This window comes from Oncorhynchus masou, chromosome 29, assembly GCF_036934945.1.
Source record: "Oncorhynchus masou masou isolate Uvic2021 chromosome 29, UVic_Omas_1.1, whole genome shotgun sequence".
In the NCBI taxonomy this organism is placed as follows: Eukaryota; Metazoa; Chordata; class Actinopteri; order Salmoniformes; family Salmonidae; genus Oncorhynchus; species Oncorhynchus masou.
Window position 1 is genome coordinate 64,709,308 of NC_088240.1, and position 20,268 is coordinate 64,729,575.

The window sequence follows — 20,268 nt, forward strand, 5'->3', positions numbered from 1 at the left end:
CCTTTCATCTTTACCATAGCCACTGCCCAAGCCTGAAGCGGGGTTGTTTGGTACGCATACAGTCCACACTCAAGGTTTCCAAACGGCCAAACATTCAATGACATCCAGGGATATGGTGCAACAAAAATGTTTATTCTTCTTATATCTAACAAATAAATTATTCTCCAATTAACTTAAAGCATAGAAAACTTGATATGGAAAATACATATTATGTCTGTATGTCTGTATGGTCAAAAAACTATACCGCTCCCGCATCTAGCAAGGACTCCCTCTCCCGAAGGCCCAACTTCCTGCCTTTATCCTAACACACTTACCACAATACAATGAATAGGCAAGAGGGGTGGACAAAAACTGAGTTACACAAACAACAAATGAATATATCTCAAATCAGGTAAATATAAATCATAATGATACGTACCTAATATTTCATCATTTACATTTAATATTTAATATATTTACACAAATATACATGGAGCTCCATATGTTCAGTCTTTTACACAAATATGTCCAAATCGGCTCTAACATAGAGTTTAACGTCCCATCCAAAAGATACCACCCTACACATTTAGACCAGAGGAAAGAGTGCCTCCTACTGGCCCTCCAACACCACTTCCAGCAGCATCTGGTCTCCCATCCAGGAACTGACCAGTACCAACCCTGCTTAGCTTCAGAAGCAAGCCAGCAGTGGTATGCAGGGTGGTATGCTGCTGGCTATATTAAAGAGTAACCAGGAATCCACTACTGACGGAATGAGGTCAATATCCTTCCAGGATACCTGGGCCAGGTCGATTTAGAAAGGTCTGCTCGCTGAAGTGTTTTAGGGAGCATTTGACAGAGATGAGGGGTGGTCGTTTAACCGCAGACCCATTATGGACGCAGGCAATGAGTCAGTGATTGCTGAGATCCTGGTTTGATGGCAGCAGAGGTGTATTTGGAGGGCAGTTTGGTTAGGTTGATATCTATGAGGGTGCCCATGTTACCGGATTTGGAGTTGTACCTTGTAGATTCATTGATAATTTCTGTGAGATTTAGGGCATCAAGTTTAGATTGTAGGATGGCTGGGGTATTAAGCATGTCCCAGTTTAGGTCACCTAACAGCACGAGCTCTGAAGATAGATGGGGGCAATCAATTCACATATGGTGTCCAGGGCACTGCTGGGGCAGAAGGTGGTGTATAGCAACAATGAGAGACTTGTTTCTGGAAAGGTGGATTTTAAAAAAAAAAGTAGAAGCTTGTTGTTTGTGCACAGACCTGGATAGTAAGCCTGCAGAGTTCTGTCTGTCTTTGCAGTAGATTGCAACTCCGCCCCCTTTGGCAGTTCTATCTTGTCGGAAAGTGTTATAGTTAGGGATGGAAATTTCAGTGTTTTTGGTGGTCTTCCTAAGCCAGGATTCAGACTCGACTAGGACATAAGGGTTGGCAGAGTGTGCTAAAGCAGTGAATAAAACAAACTTAGGGAGGAGGCTTCTAATGTTAACATGCATGAAACCAAAGCTTTTACGGTTACAGAAGTCAACAAATGAGAGCGCCTGGGGAATGGGAGTGGAGCTAGGCACTGCAAGGCCTGGATTAACCTCTACATCCCCAGAGGAGCAGAGGAGGATTAGGATAAGGGTACGGCTAAAGGCTATAAGAACTGGTCGTCTAGTACATTCGGAACAGAGAGTAAAAGGAGCAGGTTTCTGGGCATGGTAGAATAGATTCAAGGCATAATGTACAGAAAAGGTATGGTACGATGTGAATACAGTGGAGGTAAACCTATGCATTGAGTGATAATGAGAGAGATATTGTCTCTAGACACATTTAAACCAGGTGAGGTCACCGCATGTGTGTAAAGGGTTAACTATTGATCAGGGCTAGAGGCTCTACAGTGAAATAAGGCAAAAGTTACTAACCAAAACAGCAATGGACAAGGCATATTGACATTAGGGAGAGGCATGCGTAGTCGAGTGATCATAGCTCGGTGGGCCGGAGACACGGCGATTCAGACAGCTAGAGGCCGGGGCTAGCAGATGGGCATTCAGGGGACGTTGCGACAGAGGAGCCAGTTGTAGCCCCCTTGTGCTGTTACGTCGGCAGACCAGTTGTCATGGATCAGCAGGGCTCCGTGTGGTAAAAGGGTCCAGGTCAATTGGCAAAATAGGTATAGTGGCCAAAGAATTTGTCCGATGGGCCTCTTCAGCTAACAGTCCGATATGCTCTATACAGCTAGCGGGCCGCGGGCCGCGGCTAGCAGATGGGCATTCAGGGGATGTCGCGACGGAGGAACCAGTTGAAAAAAACCCTCGGGCGAATGACGTCGGTAGTCCAGTCATGATGGGTCGGCGGGGCTCCGTGTCGGCAGTAAAAGGGGTCCAGGCCAATTGGCAAAATAGGTATTGTAGCCCAAGGAGTGGCTGATGGACCTCTTCGGCTAGCCGGGAGATGGGCCTAGCGAAGGCTAGCTCCAGGTTAATTGGTTCTTGCTTCAGGACAAAGACGTTAGCCAAGAGTGGCCACTCGGATAGCAGCTAGCTAGCTGTGTTGATCCAGGTGAAAAGTTTCAGAGCTTGCAGTAGGAATCCAGAGATATGGAGAAAAATAAGTCCAATTTGCTCTGGTTTGAGTCGTGCTGTGCAGACTGGCGAGAGTTGTCCGGGCTAAAGGTAGCTGATGACTGCTAGCTGACTACTAGCTAGTAGCTAGTTAGCTGATTAGCTTCTGTTGGGGGTTCCGGTTTAAAAGTAAAGAAAATAGCAGATCCATACCACATTGGGTGAGGCTGATTGCAGGAGAGTATGTTGATGTTGAGGTTAAGAAAAATATTAAATGCAAAGAAAAAATAAATGCGAAGAAAAAATATATGATGAGTTATTTATATATATATATGGGACACGCCAAGACGAGGACAAAAGACGTCTGACTGCTACGCTATCTTGGAATTCACATGTGATTATAATTATTTAAAAGTGTCGGATCTCCCCCTTTTTAAAAGTGGTAGGACAGATGCTGATTTCCAGATCTTTGGAATTTTATTACATTCCAGGGTTAGATTGAACAGATATGTAAGTGGTTCAGCTATGAAATCCGCTGCCAGATTTAAAAAGCAGGGATCAAGAAGATCAGAACCTGCAGGCTTTCTCTGATCTAAGGATTTCAGGGCTTTATGTACCTCCTGCACTGAGTATGGTAAAAAGTTTGGCCAGCTCTCACTGGTTCATCCACACAGGGTTGTACAGAGACAGAGGACACTGAATCAAACAGCCTACCGGATGATGCAAAGTGCTCATTGAAACAATTCAGCATTTCAGTTTTGTCATATATAGCAACAAAGTCCTTCAATACACATGGCGACAATTCATTAACATTACTGTTTCCAGACATAGACTTAATAGCCTTCCAAACCTTTCTAGGGTCATTATGGTTATCGGTGGTAACAGACATAAAATATTCAGAATTGGCCTTTCTGAGAAGAAAATAACACTTGTTTCGTAACTGTCTAAAAAGAAGCCAATCATCATCAGAACATGATTTCCTTGCTTTAGCCCAGGCTAGATTATGTTTATGAATTATACAAGACAGCTCAGAAGAAAACCATGGATTATCCCGCCCTTTAACTCATAGCCTGTGGAATGGGGTATGTTTGTTTACTATTTGGAAAAAAAACATAATGAAAGAATTTCCAGGCAGTTTCCACATCAGGAATAAAAAGAAAGCCTGCTCATTAAAACTCTTCAGATTTCTCTTACGAATAAAGCGTGGGTTTGCCTTAGGAACCTTAGTATTTCTAACAGCAACAGCAGCACAATGGTCACTGAAATATTGTGGTTGGTGTTTTTTGGCATGATTTATGTGGAACGTTTATCTATCAAATCAATCAGGGTAGATTTATCTGGACATTTGAGAATTGAGTGAGTGGGTGAGTTAATCAACAAGGAAAGATTCATAGAATTACATAACATTTTTAAATCATCAGACACATGCTTTAACCAACACCAGTTGAGATCACCAATCAAGATCATTTCACTGTAAAAAGGTTTAGACGTAAGGTGCATCAGGGAAGAAAATGCATCACCGAGAGCAGTGGGGAGTCTATAACAGCCAATCACAGTTGTACAGAGACCCTTTGAAACCTCAATATTCAAAGCAAGACATTCCAACTGTTTACAAACAGTTTCAACATACAGTTTACAAACACCTTAGCCAACTACATTTAAACTCAGTTTTTCACCATTCCTGACATTTAATCCTAGTAAGAATTCTGTGTTTTAGGTCAGTTAGGATCACCACTTTTATTTTAAGTATGTGAAATGTCAGAATAATAGTAGAGAATTATTTATTTCAGCTTTTATTTATTTCATCACATTCCCAGTGGGTCATAAGTTTACATACACTCAATTAGTATTTGGTAGCATTGCCTTCAAATTGTTTAACTTGGGTCAAACGTTTTGGGTAGCCTTACACAAGATTCCCAAAATAAGTTGGGTGAATTTTGGCCCATTCCTCCTGACAGAGCTGGTGTTACCGAGTGGGGTTTGTAGGTCTCCTTGCTCGCAGACACTTTTTCAGTTCTGCCCACACATTTTCTATGGGATTGAGGTCAGGGCTTTGTGATGGCCACTCCAATACCTTGACTTTGATGTCCTTAAGCCATTTTGCCACAACTTTGGAAGTATGCTTGGGGTCATTGTCCATTTGGAAGACCCATTTGCAACCAAGCTTTAACTTCCTGACTGATGTCTTGAGATGTTGCTTCAATATATCCACATTATTTTCCTACCTCATGATGCCATCTATTTTGTCAAGTGCACCAGCCCCTCCTGCAGCAAAGCACCCCCACAAAATGTGCTGCCACCCCTGTGCTTCACGGTTGGGATGATGTTCTTCGGCTTGCAAGCCTCCCCCTTTTTCCTCCAAACATAACGATGGTCATTATGGCCAAACGGTTCTATTTTTGTATTTTTGCTCCCGGAGCTCCCGGCTAGCCGAAGAAGAAAAACCAGCTAATTCTTGTTCTACAATATCTCTTTTGCTAATTTGCCTGGACCCTTTACTGCCGACACGGAGCCCCGCCGATCCATCACAACTGGTCTGCCGATGAAATCACATCGGACGATTACAACAGGCTTTTCCGTTGTGATATCGCCGAAGACCCATCTGCATCCCCCGGCCCGCTAGTTTTCTGAACGCCGAGTCTACTGCTTGCCTAGCGTAGTTGCGACTACCGAATGGCTCCCTACCTGGTTAAATAAAGGTGAAATTAAACAAATATCAAAAAAGAATAAGTTGGCACCTCTGTTTAATAACTTTGCACGGCTTCTCTTTTTTGAGACCTACTGCAAGGGAAAGTCAGTGCACAAAGCAATTCCACAAAAATTTTCATTTTCTCTGAGAGATGTAAGAAATAGAGGCCAAGGAAAGGTAAGGGGAGAGAGGGACAGTGTCTATGTGTGAGTGTATGTATGTATGTATGTATGTGTGTGTGTGTGTGTGTATTTTGGGTGTAGAGGTCCATTGAGAAAACGGGTTGGGGATTGTTGGACTGCCTTTGACAGTCAGGTGGCGAGCGAGGAGGAGGAGCTTGGACGAGACACTCTGCGGAGGGAAAGCTGAAGGCCAGCCAGAGATAGGATTACTTTGGTAAACTTCAAATAAAGGTGTGCAAATAGTGATTTTTTTTTTTTTTTAACCGAGTTGAGGGAGACCCGCGATCTTTACATCAGCAAAACAAAATAGTTTGCACTACACAACAAGGACATTTTGGATTTAATCAACCATAAATGAATAGTTTATTAGTAGGTTAACATCTACTAGTCACAGATAAATGACATGACTCCGATAGACTGCAGATAGGTACTTATCACAGCGGGAGGTCGTTCCTTCTTTTGCTAGATCAAAAGTGGTTCCTGCTGCGTCCCGACAACGTAGAAACAAACCGTTTCTACTTCGCAATGCTCGTCAGTGGCCAACAACTTGACTTTGAGCCATTTCAGAGCGCATAAACCCCCACTTGGGGGAGCCAACAGGAGTGACAAGAAAAATAAAAAAGAGGGCATTTTCTCCCTACATCCATGGTTAAATGGCATAGACACACTGTAAGCACATAAACACAAAGACATACACTACCAGTCAAAAGTTTTAGAACACCTACTCATTCAAGTGCTTTTCTTTATTTGTACTATTTTCCACATTGTAGAATAATAGTGAAGACAAACTATGAAATAACACAAATGGAATCATGTAGTAACCAAAAAAGTGTTAAACAAACCTGAATGTATTTTAAATTTGAGATTCCTCAAATAGCCACCCTTTGCCTTGATGACAGCTTTGCACACTCTTGGCATTCTCTCAACTAGCTTCATGAATGCATTTCAATTAACAGGTTTGCCTTCTTAAAAGCTAATTTGTGGAATTTCTTTCCTTCTTAATGCGCTTGAGCCTATCAGTTGTGTTGTGACAAGGCAGGGGGGGGGGGGTATACAGAACATAGCCCTATTTGGTAAAATACCAAGTTCATATTATGGCAAGAACAAATTAAATAAGCGAAGAGAAACGACAGTCCATCATTACTTTAAGACATGAAGGTCAGTCAATACGGAACATTTCAAGAACTTTGAAAGTTTCTTCAAGCACTATGATGAAACTGGCTCTCATGAGGAGGAAAGGAAGACCCAAAGTTACCTCTGCTGCAGAGGATAAGTACATTAGTTACCAGCCTCAGACATTGCAGCCAAAATAAATGCTTCAGAGTTCAAGTAACAGACACATCTCAACATCAACTGTTCAGAGTAGACTGTATGAATCAGGCCTTCATGGTCCAATTGCTGCAAAGAAACCACTACTAAAGGACACCAATAATAAGAAGGGACTTGCTTTGGCAAGAAACACGAGCAATGGACAATAGACCGGTGGAAATTTGTCCTTTGGCCTTTAGTCCAAATTGGAGATATTTGTTTCCAACCGCCGTGTCTTTGTGAGATGCGGTGTGGGTGAACGGATGAACTCCGCATGTGTATTACCCACCGTAATGCATGGAGGAGGAGGTATTATGGTGTCTTAACCAGCCATGTCTTAACCACACAAGTAGCGTGATAGAGCACATTGACTCATTAAAAGATGTGTCAAGTTTTAAGGACCAACACACACGGCGACCTGCGTGCTGCATGTTTCACAAAACCACCTCCTCACATTCAGCCTCTCTCTCCTCTGTCATCCTCTCAGGCATCCCGAGGGTGGCCCAGTGTAAGTTCTCCCTGCCCCTCCGTCTGGTCTGCTGCCCCTCCGCCCCCTCCAAGAACGCCAAGTATAAGATCACCGTGGATACCAACAAACCGCCGGTCAACCTCAGTGAGGTCTTCCCAGGTAACAGACCATAGAGATCTACCTGAGTCATCCCAGAACTTGGTCTGTACCATTTAGATATCTACATGTCCTGTTCTCCACTGGTCCCCTGTACACCCAGGGATAGTGGGAGAGTGGTGTACCGTGACAATAGTGGTTAAATTTTAAGTCTGCTTGTCTTCGATAGTGTCAACTGCATGACAGTGAGTGGCATGTATTTGCCCTGGAATGGAGAGTGAGTGATATGTATTGATGCTGTTGATAGTGTTAGTGTGAATCTAGTCTACCTGCTGTTGGTGAGCAGGTCTCAGCCCTGGGAAGCAGCGCTGACTATCAGTCATTATCTGGACCTGGGCATGGCGTCTCCTACCACACAGGACCCCTGTCCCAGATTAGATGCATGAAGATAGTGTGTGTGTATGCGTGCGTGCGTGCGCGCGGTTCTGTGGGTAGATAAAGAACAATGTGATGTGCTCTCTTCACGTTGGCTGGCGTCCTGAGGAGAGATAAGCTGCCATATCTCTGTCTGACATCCCATCACTGGAGACCCCACTGTACTGGCCCCTGAGAACCTCAGAGACAGAGTGTGTGTGGTAGGGAACCCATACCATATCTCTGCCTGACATCCCGCCACTAAAGTCCACACTGTACTGGTCCGTGAGAACGTTAAGTCTGTGTGTGAATAATGGGTTATTGTGGTGTTTCAGGGGACTGTTTTCATTTATGTGCCATAATCAGATATCTGTATCCTTGACCAATGGACTCTAGTTCCTATTGTTCTCACTAAATGTCCCCCTCTGTGTTGTAGACTTTCTGGAGAAGTCTGAGGACAAGGAGGGAAACGCTCTGGCCTTCCACTTCCTCTCAGGGCCCAGAGTCACTGTAATGGCCTCCAAGACCTCCCGTGAGTACACACACACGCAGCATCCTCTAGCACTTGGTTGATGTGGAGTTGAGCATTATCTGCCTCCCTCTCTCTCCCCTCCTCCCTTCTACCCTCTCCAGAGCGCTACCGTATCCAGAGTGAGAGTTTTGAGGACATCTGGCTGGTGGCTAAGGAGCTGGTGCAGCGCTTCGACCGCCACTTTGCCAAGCAGGGAGTCAAAGACTTCAGAAACAGCTTTGCAGGCCCTATACCTCTGGCTGAGTACTTTGAGACTGTCGACCACCACTTTGAGGTGTGTAAGGAACACAGACACACTGTCTCACACACAGTCATGTGTTGTGTTTCTTGGTACAGCTTTTGTCTGCAGTGTTAGAAAAACATTGTGTGTGTGTGTACATATAGCTGCGTGTGAGTGCAGAGAAGTACCAGGACCTCCTGTCAGAGCGGGCGGTCCAGTTCAGAGCCATCCAACGCCGTCTCCTGACCCGCTTCAAAGACAAGACCCCCGCCCCCCTACAGAACCTAGACACACTGATGGAGGGCACCTACCGCCAGGTCAGACACACACACAGTAGACCAGGACACACTCAGGCATGCACATAGCATTTAGAAACATGATGAAAGGAGAGTCTCTCTCCCCTCCCTTCTTCCCTCTCTTTTGTGAGGTGTTGATTCTTCCCTACCTCACACCATATGGTGATTTTCACACACACACACACACACACACACACACACACACACACACACACACACACACACACACACACACACACACACACACACAGAGTAATGAGTGCACTAGTGTTGATTTACAGAGTGATGGGCCTACACTGCAGATTTATGCACTTCCTGCTACAACTGAGGTGCTAGCTCCCACCCTATGGTATACTTATAGCAGACAAACACTGCCTTGACCACACACACACAGGAATACACACATAATGCCATGACCACACACAGGAATACACAAACATACACACCCATGCTTGTGCAGACACACACACACGCACATACACTGTAAGCACATACACACAAAGACATACAGTACCAGTCAAACGTTTTAGAACACCTACTCATTCAAGGGTTTTTCTATATTTTTTTTGTATTTTCTACATTGTAGAATAATAGTGAAGACATCAAAACTATGGAATCATGTAGTAACCAAAAAAAGTGTTAAACAAATCAAATATAATCTATATTTGAGATGTTTCAAATAGCCACCCTTTGCCTTGATGACTGCTTTGCACACTCTTGGCATTCTCTCAACAAGCTTCATGAGGTAGTCATCTGGAATGCATTTCAATTAACAGGTGTGGTTTCTTAAAAGTTAATTTGTGGAATTTCTTTCCTTCTTAATCCGTTTGAGCCTATCAGTTGTGTTGTGACATGGTAGGGGGGGTAAACAGAACACAGCCCTATTTGGTAAAAGACCAAGTCCATATTATGACAAGAACAGCTCAAATAAGCGAAGAGAAACGACAGTCCCATCATTACTTTAAGACATGAAGGTCAGGCAATGCGGAAAATTTCAAGTGCATTCGCAAAAGCCATCAAGCGCTATGATGAAACTGACTCTCATGAGGACCGCCACAGGAATGGAAGACCCAGAGTTACCTCTGCTGCAGAGGACAAGTTCATTACAGTTACCATCCTCAGAAATTGCAGCCCAAATAAATGCTTTACAGAGTTCAAGTAACAGACACATGTCAACATCAACTGTTCAGAGGAGACTGAGTGAATCAGGCCTTTGTGGTCGAATTGCTGCAAAGAAACCACTACTAAAAAGGACACCAATAAGAAGAAGAGACTTGCTTGGGCCAAGAAACATGAGCAATGGACATTAAACTGGTGGAAATGTGTCCTTTGGTCTGGAGTCCAAATTGGAGATTTTAGGTTCCAACCGCTGTGTCTTTGTGAGACGAGGTGCGGATGAAGGGATGTTCTCCGCATGTGTATTACCCACCGTAATGCATGGAGGAGGATGTGGGGGTGCTTTGCTGATGACACTGTCTGTGATGTATTTAGAATTCAAGACACTTAACCAGCATGGCTACTACAGCATTCTGCAGTGATACACCATCCCATCTGGTTTGGGCTCATTTGTTTTTCAACAGGACAATGACCCAACACACCTCCAGGCTGTGTAAGGGCTATTTTACCAAGAAGGAGAGTGATGGAGTGCTGCATCAGATGACCTAGCCTCTACAATCCTCAGACCTCAACCTAATTGAGATGGTTTGGGATGAGTTGGACTGCAGAGTGAAGGAAAAGCAGCCAACAAGTGCTGAGCATATTTGAAGATTCAAATATAAAGAATATTTTGATTTGTTTAACACTTTTGGTTAATATGTGATTCCATATGTGTTATTTCATAGTTTTGATGTCTTCACTATTGTTCTACAATGTAAAAAAAATAAAAATAGTAAAAATAAAGAAAAACCCTTCAATGAGTAGGTGTACTAAAACTTTTAACCGGTAGTGTATACATGCGCACAAACACAGACACACACACACATCCTTCTATCTCTGTCGTCTAGGCTCGTCTTATCGCCTGGTTAGACATTATTTACTAATTCGGGAGATGGGCTGTAATAAGAATGTGGGAGCGTTTGTGTCTTTCTCTTGCTGTGTGTGTGGGGGGAGCCTTCCTTTTTAAATGATGATTAAACAAAGAAACCTCATTAGAAACCTCTGTATGGTTGGGAGTGTGGGACAGTGTGTTTGTGGTGTCATTATACTGTGTGTGTGTGTGTGTGTGTGTGTGTTTGCCTTGATTTGAAGTTCCCAATGTGAGTGTGTGATGTGTATGTCGGGTGATGAGTTCCAACTGTGTGTGGATTACTGTATTAGTTCTGTGTGAGTGCGTGTGTGCGTTTTTGAGTGGTGTAGACTGTCTGACGTTGACAAGTGATGGTCCCTTGCCGTCACTGTTTACAGTAGGGGCTCGTTTGGTGAGGCACTCTTTAACGCTGTTCATTAGCTCTCCTACGGCTCTGGGAGTGGGTGACATCATTACATCATTAGATATTTAATGTGTCAGTACTTAACCATTACTCCTATCTGAGTAGAACCATGCAGAGCTCACACTGTAGATGCACTCCCCATAAGGTCCACTACGAGGTGTACTCATACCCTCACCGTGAGGTTCAAAACTGGTACAAAACTGGTACAGTTTTAAAGGGACACTTACCTTACAAACTGGGATCAGTGTTCACGTTTTGAAGGGTCCAACGTTCACTTTTTTTTCTCACTGGCCTGATTTGGGCAAGGTGGCCAAAAATCTACTGTCCTGAACTGAATTCCTACTGGCCCGGACATGGTGTAGTTTTTAAATTCATTGGGGGTCATGCAGGTCCTTAAGGTTGACATGTTGTTTCTTCTCTATATCCAGCTATTAATAGGCTATTCAAATAATGTAATAGTTGAAATACATGTTCTAAAATAGTTTTGATTAAACGTGCTTGCTACGCAGCCTGTGCGACTTGGGAGGAGAGGTGCCGCTCTTCCCGGTGAGTTTGACACAGGAGGGAGAGGAAGAGAGGGTAGCCATACAGGCTCGTGCTAATTAGACAAACTTATAGATGCCATAGCTTATCTATTGTTCCAGTTGGTAGTGCCTGTCTTGACGGCATCGAATTGATGTTAAGAAGCTAGCTATGTTAGCCAGCTAGGTACCTAGACTAATTGAGGATATTTTACTGGGCTTTTCTGTCCTTAGGTACAACAACTACATGCAGATTGGTCCTTCTCATTTAACTAACTTAATTCCATCATTTTAATTCCATCTGGCATTGATTAGAGATCTCTCACGTTGCTTGCTTGCTACACATGGAGCTGACTGTAGACAGTGCCACTTTTATTGGGCAACAATAATAACAAACGTGTCTTTTTTACGGGGCGCACGTCATAAAAACTATGTTTTAGAAGTTTGGTGTTTTATTGAATTAAGTATTTCAAATGTCATGGTATATCATTGTGTGTAGCATGGATCATTTCATTTAGACGAAGCCTTTTATTGTTCAAATTAGCCTATGAGTATTATTCAGATATTAAAATAACCAGGCCCATCCCTAACTATAATATTGTAACGACCCTGGGTTTATAAGTGCGGATATCGACTCTGCTGCACGAGCATCCTTTAGAGCATGCGGCACAGTCGATAGCGCGCCGGACCTTGGGCTCGAAGGTCGAGGGTTCGAGACCTGCTCCCTTCTGTTTCATTACAATATGTATTAAAAACCTGTGTAATATATTTTAGCAATGTAAGTCATTGCATTAATTGCATACATTTTTTGTTTCTAAAGTATGTCGTTTTGACAATGCTGTTCGTGGCAGATATCTGTCTAAATGTACTGCATGTCCCAGTGCCAGCTAATGCTATTATTATATCGGTGTCTCTTTGTTTCGCTAATGCTAGTTGATGCTGTCCCAGCGCTGCTGCCTGTCCCCTAGCATTACTAGAGCCCGGAGTGATTCTCTCTATACAGTATTACTCCCTAGTCTGTCTAATGTGCTCCGGTGTCAGTCAGTCCCGCTTCCCGCCAGTGCCTGCCACCCACCGTTGATTCGGGAAGTTTCTGACACTTTATACGTGCTGTAATGTATACACCCAATAATGGACTCTATCGACGGTCTACTAGGAAGAGTGATGCACGCGTCAAATAAATTATTCATATCTCTGGGTGGGTATGGTTTATATAGCCCTTCTGAAGGTCTGTGAGCTATGGTGGTTCTCACAAACTCAGCGCTTTAGTTACAACAAGGGTTGTCAGTCATGAGTCTTCATCTTTTGACATGCCAAATGTGATTTTAAATGACTGGGGTTAAAAGTTGTTTTTAGCTACAGTACATGCCTTATTGTGCTTAGTCAGGGATAGTACACTCAAATGACAATTTTGCCTAATATTATGGATACCAAGAAAGTAGTCTGTGGACCCAGAGACTCAGCAAGTGGTAGATGAGGTACATGTGTACTTTGGATGAACTAAGTGCAGCATCATCGAATGTCAGATTGGTAAATATAATGCATCTTATCTGTGGCCAGGCTGGGCTTTCGGTTAGGGGATTTCCCCTCATTAATGTTTGTATGTTGTTTGTCATCGAGAGAACAGAGATACTATGAGAGGCCTGTGTGATTTCTCTGCTCTAGTGTACATTCATATAGAGGGGGATTATATTTCCTTTGTTCATTATTTCCTCATCTCTTCCTCCTATATTTTATTCATGAAGGCCAGATGCGGCCTGCTCTATAATGTGTACGTGAGCTGGCCAGAGGTGTCTGTTTCCTCCACTTTTTATTCTCACTACTTTAAAATACGTTACTCATCCTGGCCCCACGGTTTATAGTTCAGCCTGGCTCACCCTTTAAGTCTCTGTTTGATTAATCTATGGCAGGTATGGAGAGGTTAGCCAGGGGGCTATCTTAGCCTAGCCTTAGCATTCCTGTTTTTCTCCTCTGCTGTTGATCTCTGAGCGAAAGCACACTGCTGTCACTCGGGACCGGGAAAGACATTTCTGGGTGGGGGGTTGCAGAGGGGAAGGAGGGTGTGATGAGTGAGGGGGGAATATCAATATTTGCCTAGTGTTTATCTCCGGTGAAATGGCCACGGTGTTAGCGTTAGCGCACTATCCTAGCGGACCGCGGCACTAGCTGTCTGGGAGCTGAGTTTGAGTTGAGCGGAGGCTCTCTGTAATTAGCAGTTCAAAAGCAGGAGGTGGGACGCTTTAGTTTTGACGGACAGTCCGCTCGGGGGCCTCTCGTTGCAGTAATGGAGGCTTCTCTCAGACAGCGGCTGAAGTATCTGTGCCCAAATGGAGCGCTAAACATGGCTAAACACAGATCCCACTGTGTACGTGAGGCCCTCGCGATTAATGGCTGGGGCTCTCTCTGAGCGCTGTGTGTGTCCCTTGAGATGTGTAAATGTGTGTTTCCTCGGTAAAATACCCTGGGGTCAGAAAAAAAAGGAGAAACAGAGGAACTCCCTCAGGTCCTCCTGACCTTTCATCTGCTACACAAACACAGACCGCACCTAAGAGACTGCATTTCAAACTGGCCTTCGAACACACACACAGACACAGGATAAATGAACATGCAGCCTACCCATCATGCACATTTAGGAGTCACTGGGGCCCCTCCTCTATGAATGTCTACCATATCAATGAATGACTGTCTTTCATATAGCTGACTGACATATAGGCATGTGTGTGTAAGCATGGGGGACAGATAATGATTGATATAGAGGAGTGTGTGTGTGTGTGTGACGCAGGCAAGCATCTGGAAAAACCTGTCTTTTATAAATGTGATGTCATATGGAAACCAGCGTTGTGTGGAGATAGTATTGTTACTGTTGGGAGATCATTCTTATGGTCGTCTCGTAAAAATGTCTGAAGATGGGCATATCAGGGTACTCCTGTAGGATTTAACATTTTCATTGCAAGGCCCATAAATAAATAAATACCTTTCTATGTACAATACATTGAAATAGTATTTAAATCAATGTTAAAAAAAAGTATAGAAAGAGATGGAAATGTCAATGTTCATGGAGACCTACACCTCTGTACTGTATGCATACATAAAGCAGAACAGTGTTTTGGGGCTAATTCCTCATGGATCATGGCCAGACAGAGATCAGCCTCTGGTTTTAAATACTGTGTCACTTCCTGTACCTCTTGGGTCAGAAGAACGTCATCATGAAAAAGGCTTTTGTTTGCTTACACCCAGTCTAGAGAAGGCACTGTTTAGTGTCTTTAGTGGTGTCTGTGACCAGATACTCAAAGAAATATCTATGATGTAAAAGAGTGTTTGCCACACAGACTAGGGTACGTCCTAAATAGCACCCTATTCCCCATTTAGTGCACATTTAGTGCACTACATAAGGAATGTGTTGCCATTTGGGACACCGATTAAGGGTGTGTGCGTGCGTGTTTGTGTGCGTCGTCTCCTGCCCCCTCAGGCCATACACAGCAGGAGGGAGAGAGGAGAGGGCGTGGGACTGGGGTGCTTTATCTGAGAATGTCAAATCCCTGAGAGGAGCCACAGCAAAGCCCATCTCTGCCAGTCTGCACAATCCCCTCACACACACACACACACCACCCTCCTTCTCTGTTCTCATGGAGAAGGCCCAGGTGTTTGCCCAAAGGCAGATAGAGATGGGCGCTAGAGAAGGTCTGAGGTGTACTGTACCTACTTGTAATGCTTCTATCTGTGGGACTCCCCTGGGTGTGGTGGACTTTTATCACAAACATTTCTGGGTGTATTACTGGTGAGGGAGAGAGAGCCACCCACCTCTGTCCTCTTCTCCTTTCCTTCATGACCACATGAGATGAAATCAAAGGCGTGTCAGTCAATCCAGTTCTAGTGTTTTCAATTCAATCTGTTTTATTGCGCCATTGCGTGTGACTATGTAAAACCTGTTAGAACATAGATGGACATCACCATACAGAACTACATAGCAGGATAGCCAGTTGAATATCTTTCTTGGGGTTATCTGGATATTTTTGAATGTTCAGTCCCTTGTTTCTTACCACATCACATTCTACTCTGTTGCTTAGAACACAGCAGCCATTAAATAAGCTAGCCATATTGGCTGGCCCACTAAGTGTCATAGAGATTAGCCCATTGTCTTTCCCCCTGGGCTTTATTAATCAAGGAATGTGTCATTTCCAGTCTATTCTAGTCGAGTTCCACAGTATACCATTAGCCCAGAGTCATTTCCATGTGCTTTAATGACTAAATGGAATTTATCCAGGTTCCCTACACTTCCCTGCACTCAACAGCTATCATTTCTCCAGTAAGTTCTATGCTTTCAATTTCTTATCCCAAAGTAATTTTCCCTGCACTTAAACTAAACTGGGCCATTTTCCCAGTCCATTCTGTCCACTCTACATCTATGTCATTATCTCCTAGTGTGTTTTTCCTCTCCGGCTAAAGAATGTCATTTCTCCTCTCAGTGAGGGAGGGCTTAGCACATGCCACAGGCCCAGTGTTCCTCTGTGTTCCACAAGTTTAGAACCCTAATCTCATTGTGTCTGCTGAGGGGCTCTTAGCGGCCTGAGTGGAGAGGGGATTCCACACTGTAATAGAGCATGCCTTCTCCCACTGGTCCTTTGTTATTAGCCTCTCCGAGGTTAGCCACCAGCTAACGGGATTATTCACACGGTGTAATTAAAGTGAGAAGCACTCACACACACTCCTGTACACCGGCAAGCACGCACGGACGCACAAGCATACACACACACCCTCGCCTCCACCACAGGTGCTCATTATCCCCGGGCCCACAGAGGCTCGTTATTGGGGTCTTTTGGGGATGTCTCACTCTGATGTATGTCCCACAGAGCTGGGCTCCAGGCACCACTAAAACCCCCTTATCTCCAGGAGGCCCTTGTCCTCCAGTCATACATCGCTCACTCTCACTATGCACTGTTTTCATTCAATTATATATTTTTGTTACCATATCATAAGTGTTATATTTTAGTCATATATTAACACTGAAGTGTCACATTGAAGTGGGATAAACCTTGCGCGCACATACTCCAGTGTTGGCACCAGCAGTGTTTTCTATCGCTCAGCTAGCACTCAGCTTTCCGTGTCACGGCCCTCTCCTCTTGATTCTGAGAATTCAATGGCAGGACCAGAGATACTTGGGAAATGGGTCAATGACTGTGTTTCTGAAAATATATACTGCTGGATAGTCTTCAGCAGATTGTGTGTGTCTGCGTGCGCAATAAAACATTTGAACTGTGTGTGGAGTTTTTCAGACAGATATGATTTACCGAATCCATGTACATATGTATCAACAGACCGCTTGTGTTAAAGCTGTACATCATTTACCTCGTTGGCTTACCTCATTCACCTGTGTACCTGTTAGCTCCATCACGACAGTCCTCACAGACTTCCTAAGGAAACGCAAGGGATTATGGGTGATGTCATGAAAACGAAGCGCTTCAGTACAGTATGTGAACCCACACCACCTTCCTCTCTCCTGGGAGGGAGACACACACACACACACAGTGCCAGTGGCTAGCAACATTCTCCATCTCTTCTCTTGAGACATACATACGTGCGTAGGTAGGTAGGTAGGTTGGAGTCGAGGTAGGTAGGTAGGTAGGTAGGTAGGTAGGTTGGAGTCGAGGTAGGTAGGTTGGAGTCGAGGTAGGTAGGTAGGTAGGTAGGTTGGAGTCGAGGTAGGTAGGTAGGTAGGTAGGTAGGTAGGTAGGTTGGAGTCGAGGTAGGTAGGTAGGTAGGTAGGTTGGAGTCGAGGTAGGTAGGTAGGTTGGAGTCGAGGTAGGTAGGTAGGTTGGAGTCGAGGTAGGTAGGTTGGTTGGAGTCGAGGTAGGTAGGTAGGTAGGTTGGCTGAGGTAGGTAGGTAGGTAGGTAGGTTAAAGCCGAGGCAGGTAGGTAGGTAGGTAAGGCAGGTAGGTAGGTAGGTAGGCAGGTAGGTAGGTTAAAGTCGAGGTAGGTAGGTAGGTAGGTTGAGCCGACACGAGGTAGGTTGGAGGGCAGGTTGGGTCGAGGTAGGAGGTTGGTTGGGAGTCGAGGCAGGCAGGCAGGCAGGTTGGAGTCAGGTAGGTAGGTTGGAGTCGAGGTAAGTAGGCAGGCAGGTAGGCAGGCAGGCAGTTTGGAGCCGAGGCAGGCAGGCAGGTAGGTAGGTAGGTTGGCCGAGTCGAGGCAGGCAGGTAGGTTGGAGCCGAGGCAGGCAGGCAGGCCGGGAGCAGGGCAGGTAGGCAGGCAGGTTAAATCCCAGGCAGGCAGGCAGGTAGGTAGGCAGGCCGGAGCCAGGCAGGCAGGTTGGTTAAATCGAGGTAGGCAGGCAGGCTGGTTAAAGTCCGAGGCAGGTAGGCAGGTAGGCAGGTTGGAGTCCAGGCAGGCAGGTAGGTAGGTTAGATCAAGGTAGGCAGGTAGGCAGGTAGGCAGGTAGGTTAGAGCCGAGGCAGGTAGGTAGGCAGGTTAGGTAAAGGCAGGCAGGCAGGTTGGAGCCGCAATAAGTAGGTAGGCAGGTTGGAGCCGAGGCAGGTAGGTTGGTTAGTCGAGGCAGGTAGGTAGGCAGGTAGGCAGGCAGGCAGGCCGGAGTCAAAAGGCAGGCAGGCAGGCTGGAGTCTAGGCAGGCAGGCAGGTAGGTTGGGAGCCGACGAGGCAGGTTAGCCCACGCAGGCAGGCAGGCGAGGTTAGATCGAGGTAAGTAAGTTGGTTAAGCCGAGGCAGGCAGGCAGGTTGGTTGGAGCCAAGGCAGGTAGGTTGATCGAGTAAATAGGTAGGTAGGTAGGTAGTAAGGTAAGTAGGTAGGTAGGTAGGCAGGTAAGTTAGGTCGGGAGCCGAGGTAGGTAGGTAGGTTGGAGTCGAGGTAGGTAGGTTGGTTAGAGCGAGGTAGGTAGGTAGGTAGGTTGGTTGGAGTCGAAAATAGGTAGGTAGGTTCAGGTAGGTAGGTAGGCAGGTTGAGTCGGTAGGTAAATAGGTAGGTTGGTCGAGGTAGGTAGGTAGGTAGGTAGGTAGGTAGGTTGGAGCCGGGTAGGTAGGTAGGCAGGTTGGATCCGAGGCAGGTAGGTAGGCAGGTTGGAGCCCACGGTAGGTAGGTAGGCAGGTTAGATCGAGGTTGGTTGGAGCGAGGTAGGTAGGTAGGTAGGTTAGATCGAGGTAGGTAGGTAGGTTAGATCGAGGTAGGTAGGTTAGGTTGAGTCGACGAGGTAGGTAGGCAGGTTAGGATGGTTGGAGTCGAGGCAGGTAGGTTGGTTAGATCGAGGTAGGTTGGTTGGATCGTAAGTAGGTAGGTAGGTTGGTTGAGCCGAGGTAGGTAGGTAGGTAGGTTAAAGCCCACGAGGTAGGCAGGTTAGGTCGCCGACGAGGTAGGTTAAAGCCCACGAGGTAGGGGCAGGTTGAGCCCACGAGGCAAGTAGGTAAGCAGGTTGGATCGAAAAATAGGTAGGTAGGCAGGTTAAAGCAAAGGCAGTAGGTTGGTTAGAGCAAAGTAAGTAAGTAGGCAGTAGGCTGTTGGGTTAGGCCGAGGTAGTAAGTAAGGTAAGGCTCGCCCACGTAGGCAGTTAGGTAGGTTCGAGTTAGGTTGGTTAAATCAAAGTAAGTAGGTTAGTTAGTTGGTTGGTTAGTCGAGGTAGGTAGGTAAGTTAAGCCGCACGAGGTAGGCAGGCAGGCTCGAGCCCACGAGGTAAGGCAGGTTAAAGCCCACGAGGCAGGCAGGCAGGTTAAGCCCACGAGGCAGTAAGTAAGTAGGCTAAGCCAGCGAGGCAGTAAGGCAGGCCGAGCCCACGAGGCAGGCAGGCAGGCCGAGCCCACGAGGCAGGCAGGCAGGCTTAGCCCACGAGGCAGGCAGTAAGTAGGCCGAAATCACGAGGCAGGCAGGCAGGCCGAAATCACGAGGCAGTAAGGCAAGAAATTAAATCAGCCCAAGGCAGGCAGGCCGGTTAAATCCACGTAGTAAGGCAGGCCGGGAGCCCACAGGCAGGCAGGCAGGCCGGTTAGCCCACGAGGCAGGCAGGCAGGCAGGTAAGGCAGGCTGAGCCCACGAGGCAAGGTTAAGCCCACGCAAGCAGGCAGGCAGGCAGGCTGTTAGCCCACGAGGCAAGTAAGCAGTAAGCAGGCAGGCAGGCAGGCAGGTAGGCAGGCTGGAGCCCACGAGGCAAGTAAGTAAGCCCAACAGCAGGCAGGCAGGCTAAGCCCACGGCAGGCAGGCAGGCAGGCAGGTAAATAAATTAGCCCAATAGGTAGTTGGTAAGCCGACGAGGCAGGCAGGCAGGTTGGAGCAGGCAGGCAGGCAGGCAGATAGGCAGGTTGGTTGGAGCCGAGGCAGGCAGGTAGGTTGCTGGAGCCGAGGCAGGTAGGCAGGCAGGCTGGAGCCGAGGCAGGCAGGCTAGGTGAGCCGACGTAAGTAGGTAGGAAGGAAGGTAGAGCCGACGAGGTAGGTAGGTTGGTTGGAGCCCACGTAGGCAGGCAGGTTGGATCACGAGGTAGGTAGGTTGGTTGGAGCCGACGAGGCAGGCTGGAGCCCACGTTGGTTGGCAGGTTAGAGCGGAGGGCAGGCAGGTAGGTAGGTTGGAGTTGGAGGTAGGTAGG

The 20,268-nt window shown here is 46.0% G+C and overlaps 1 protein-coding gene across 1 annotated transcript in view; it reads left to right on the forward strand.

Moving 5' to 3' along the window:
* Positions 1–20,268, forward strand: part of LOC135520280 (protein PTHB1-like) — a 206,580-nt gene that overhangs the window by 52,804 nt on the left and 133,508 nt on the right. The window contains exons 15-18 of the mRNA XM_064945705.1: positions 7,202–7,342; positions 8,130–8,225; positions 8,327–8,499; positions 8,610–8,762. Coding sequence (XP_064801777.1) covers positions 7,202–7,342; positions 8,130–8,225; positions 8,327–8,499; positions 8,610–8,762 — 563 coding nt within the window. The remainder of the gene's footprint in view (positions 1–7,201; positions 7,343–8,129; positions 8,226–8,326; positions 8,500–8,609; positions 8,763–20,268) is intronic.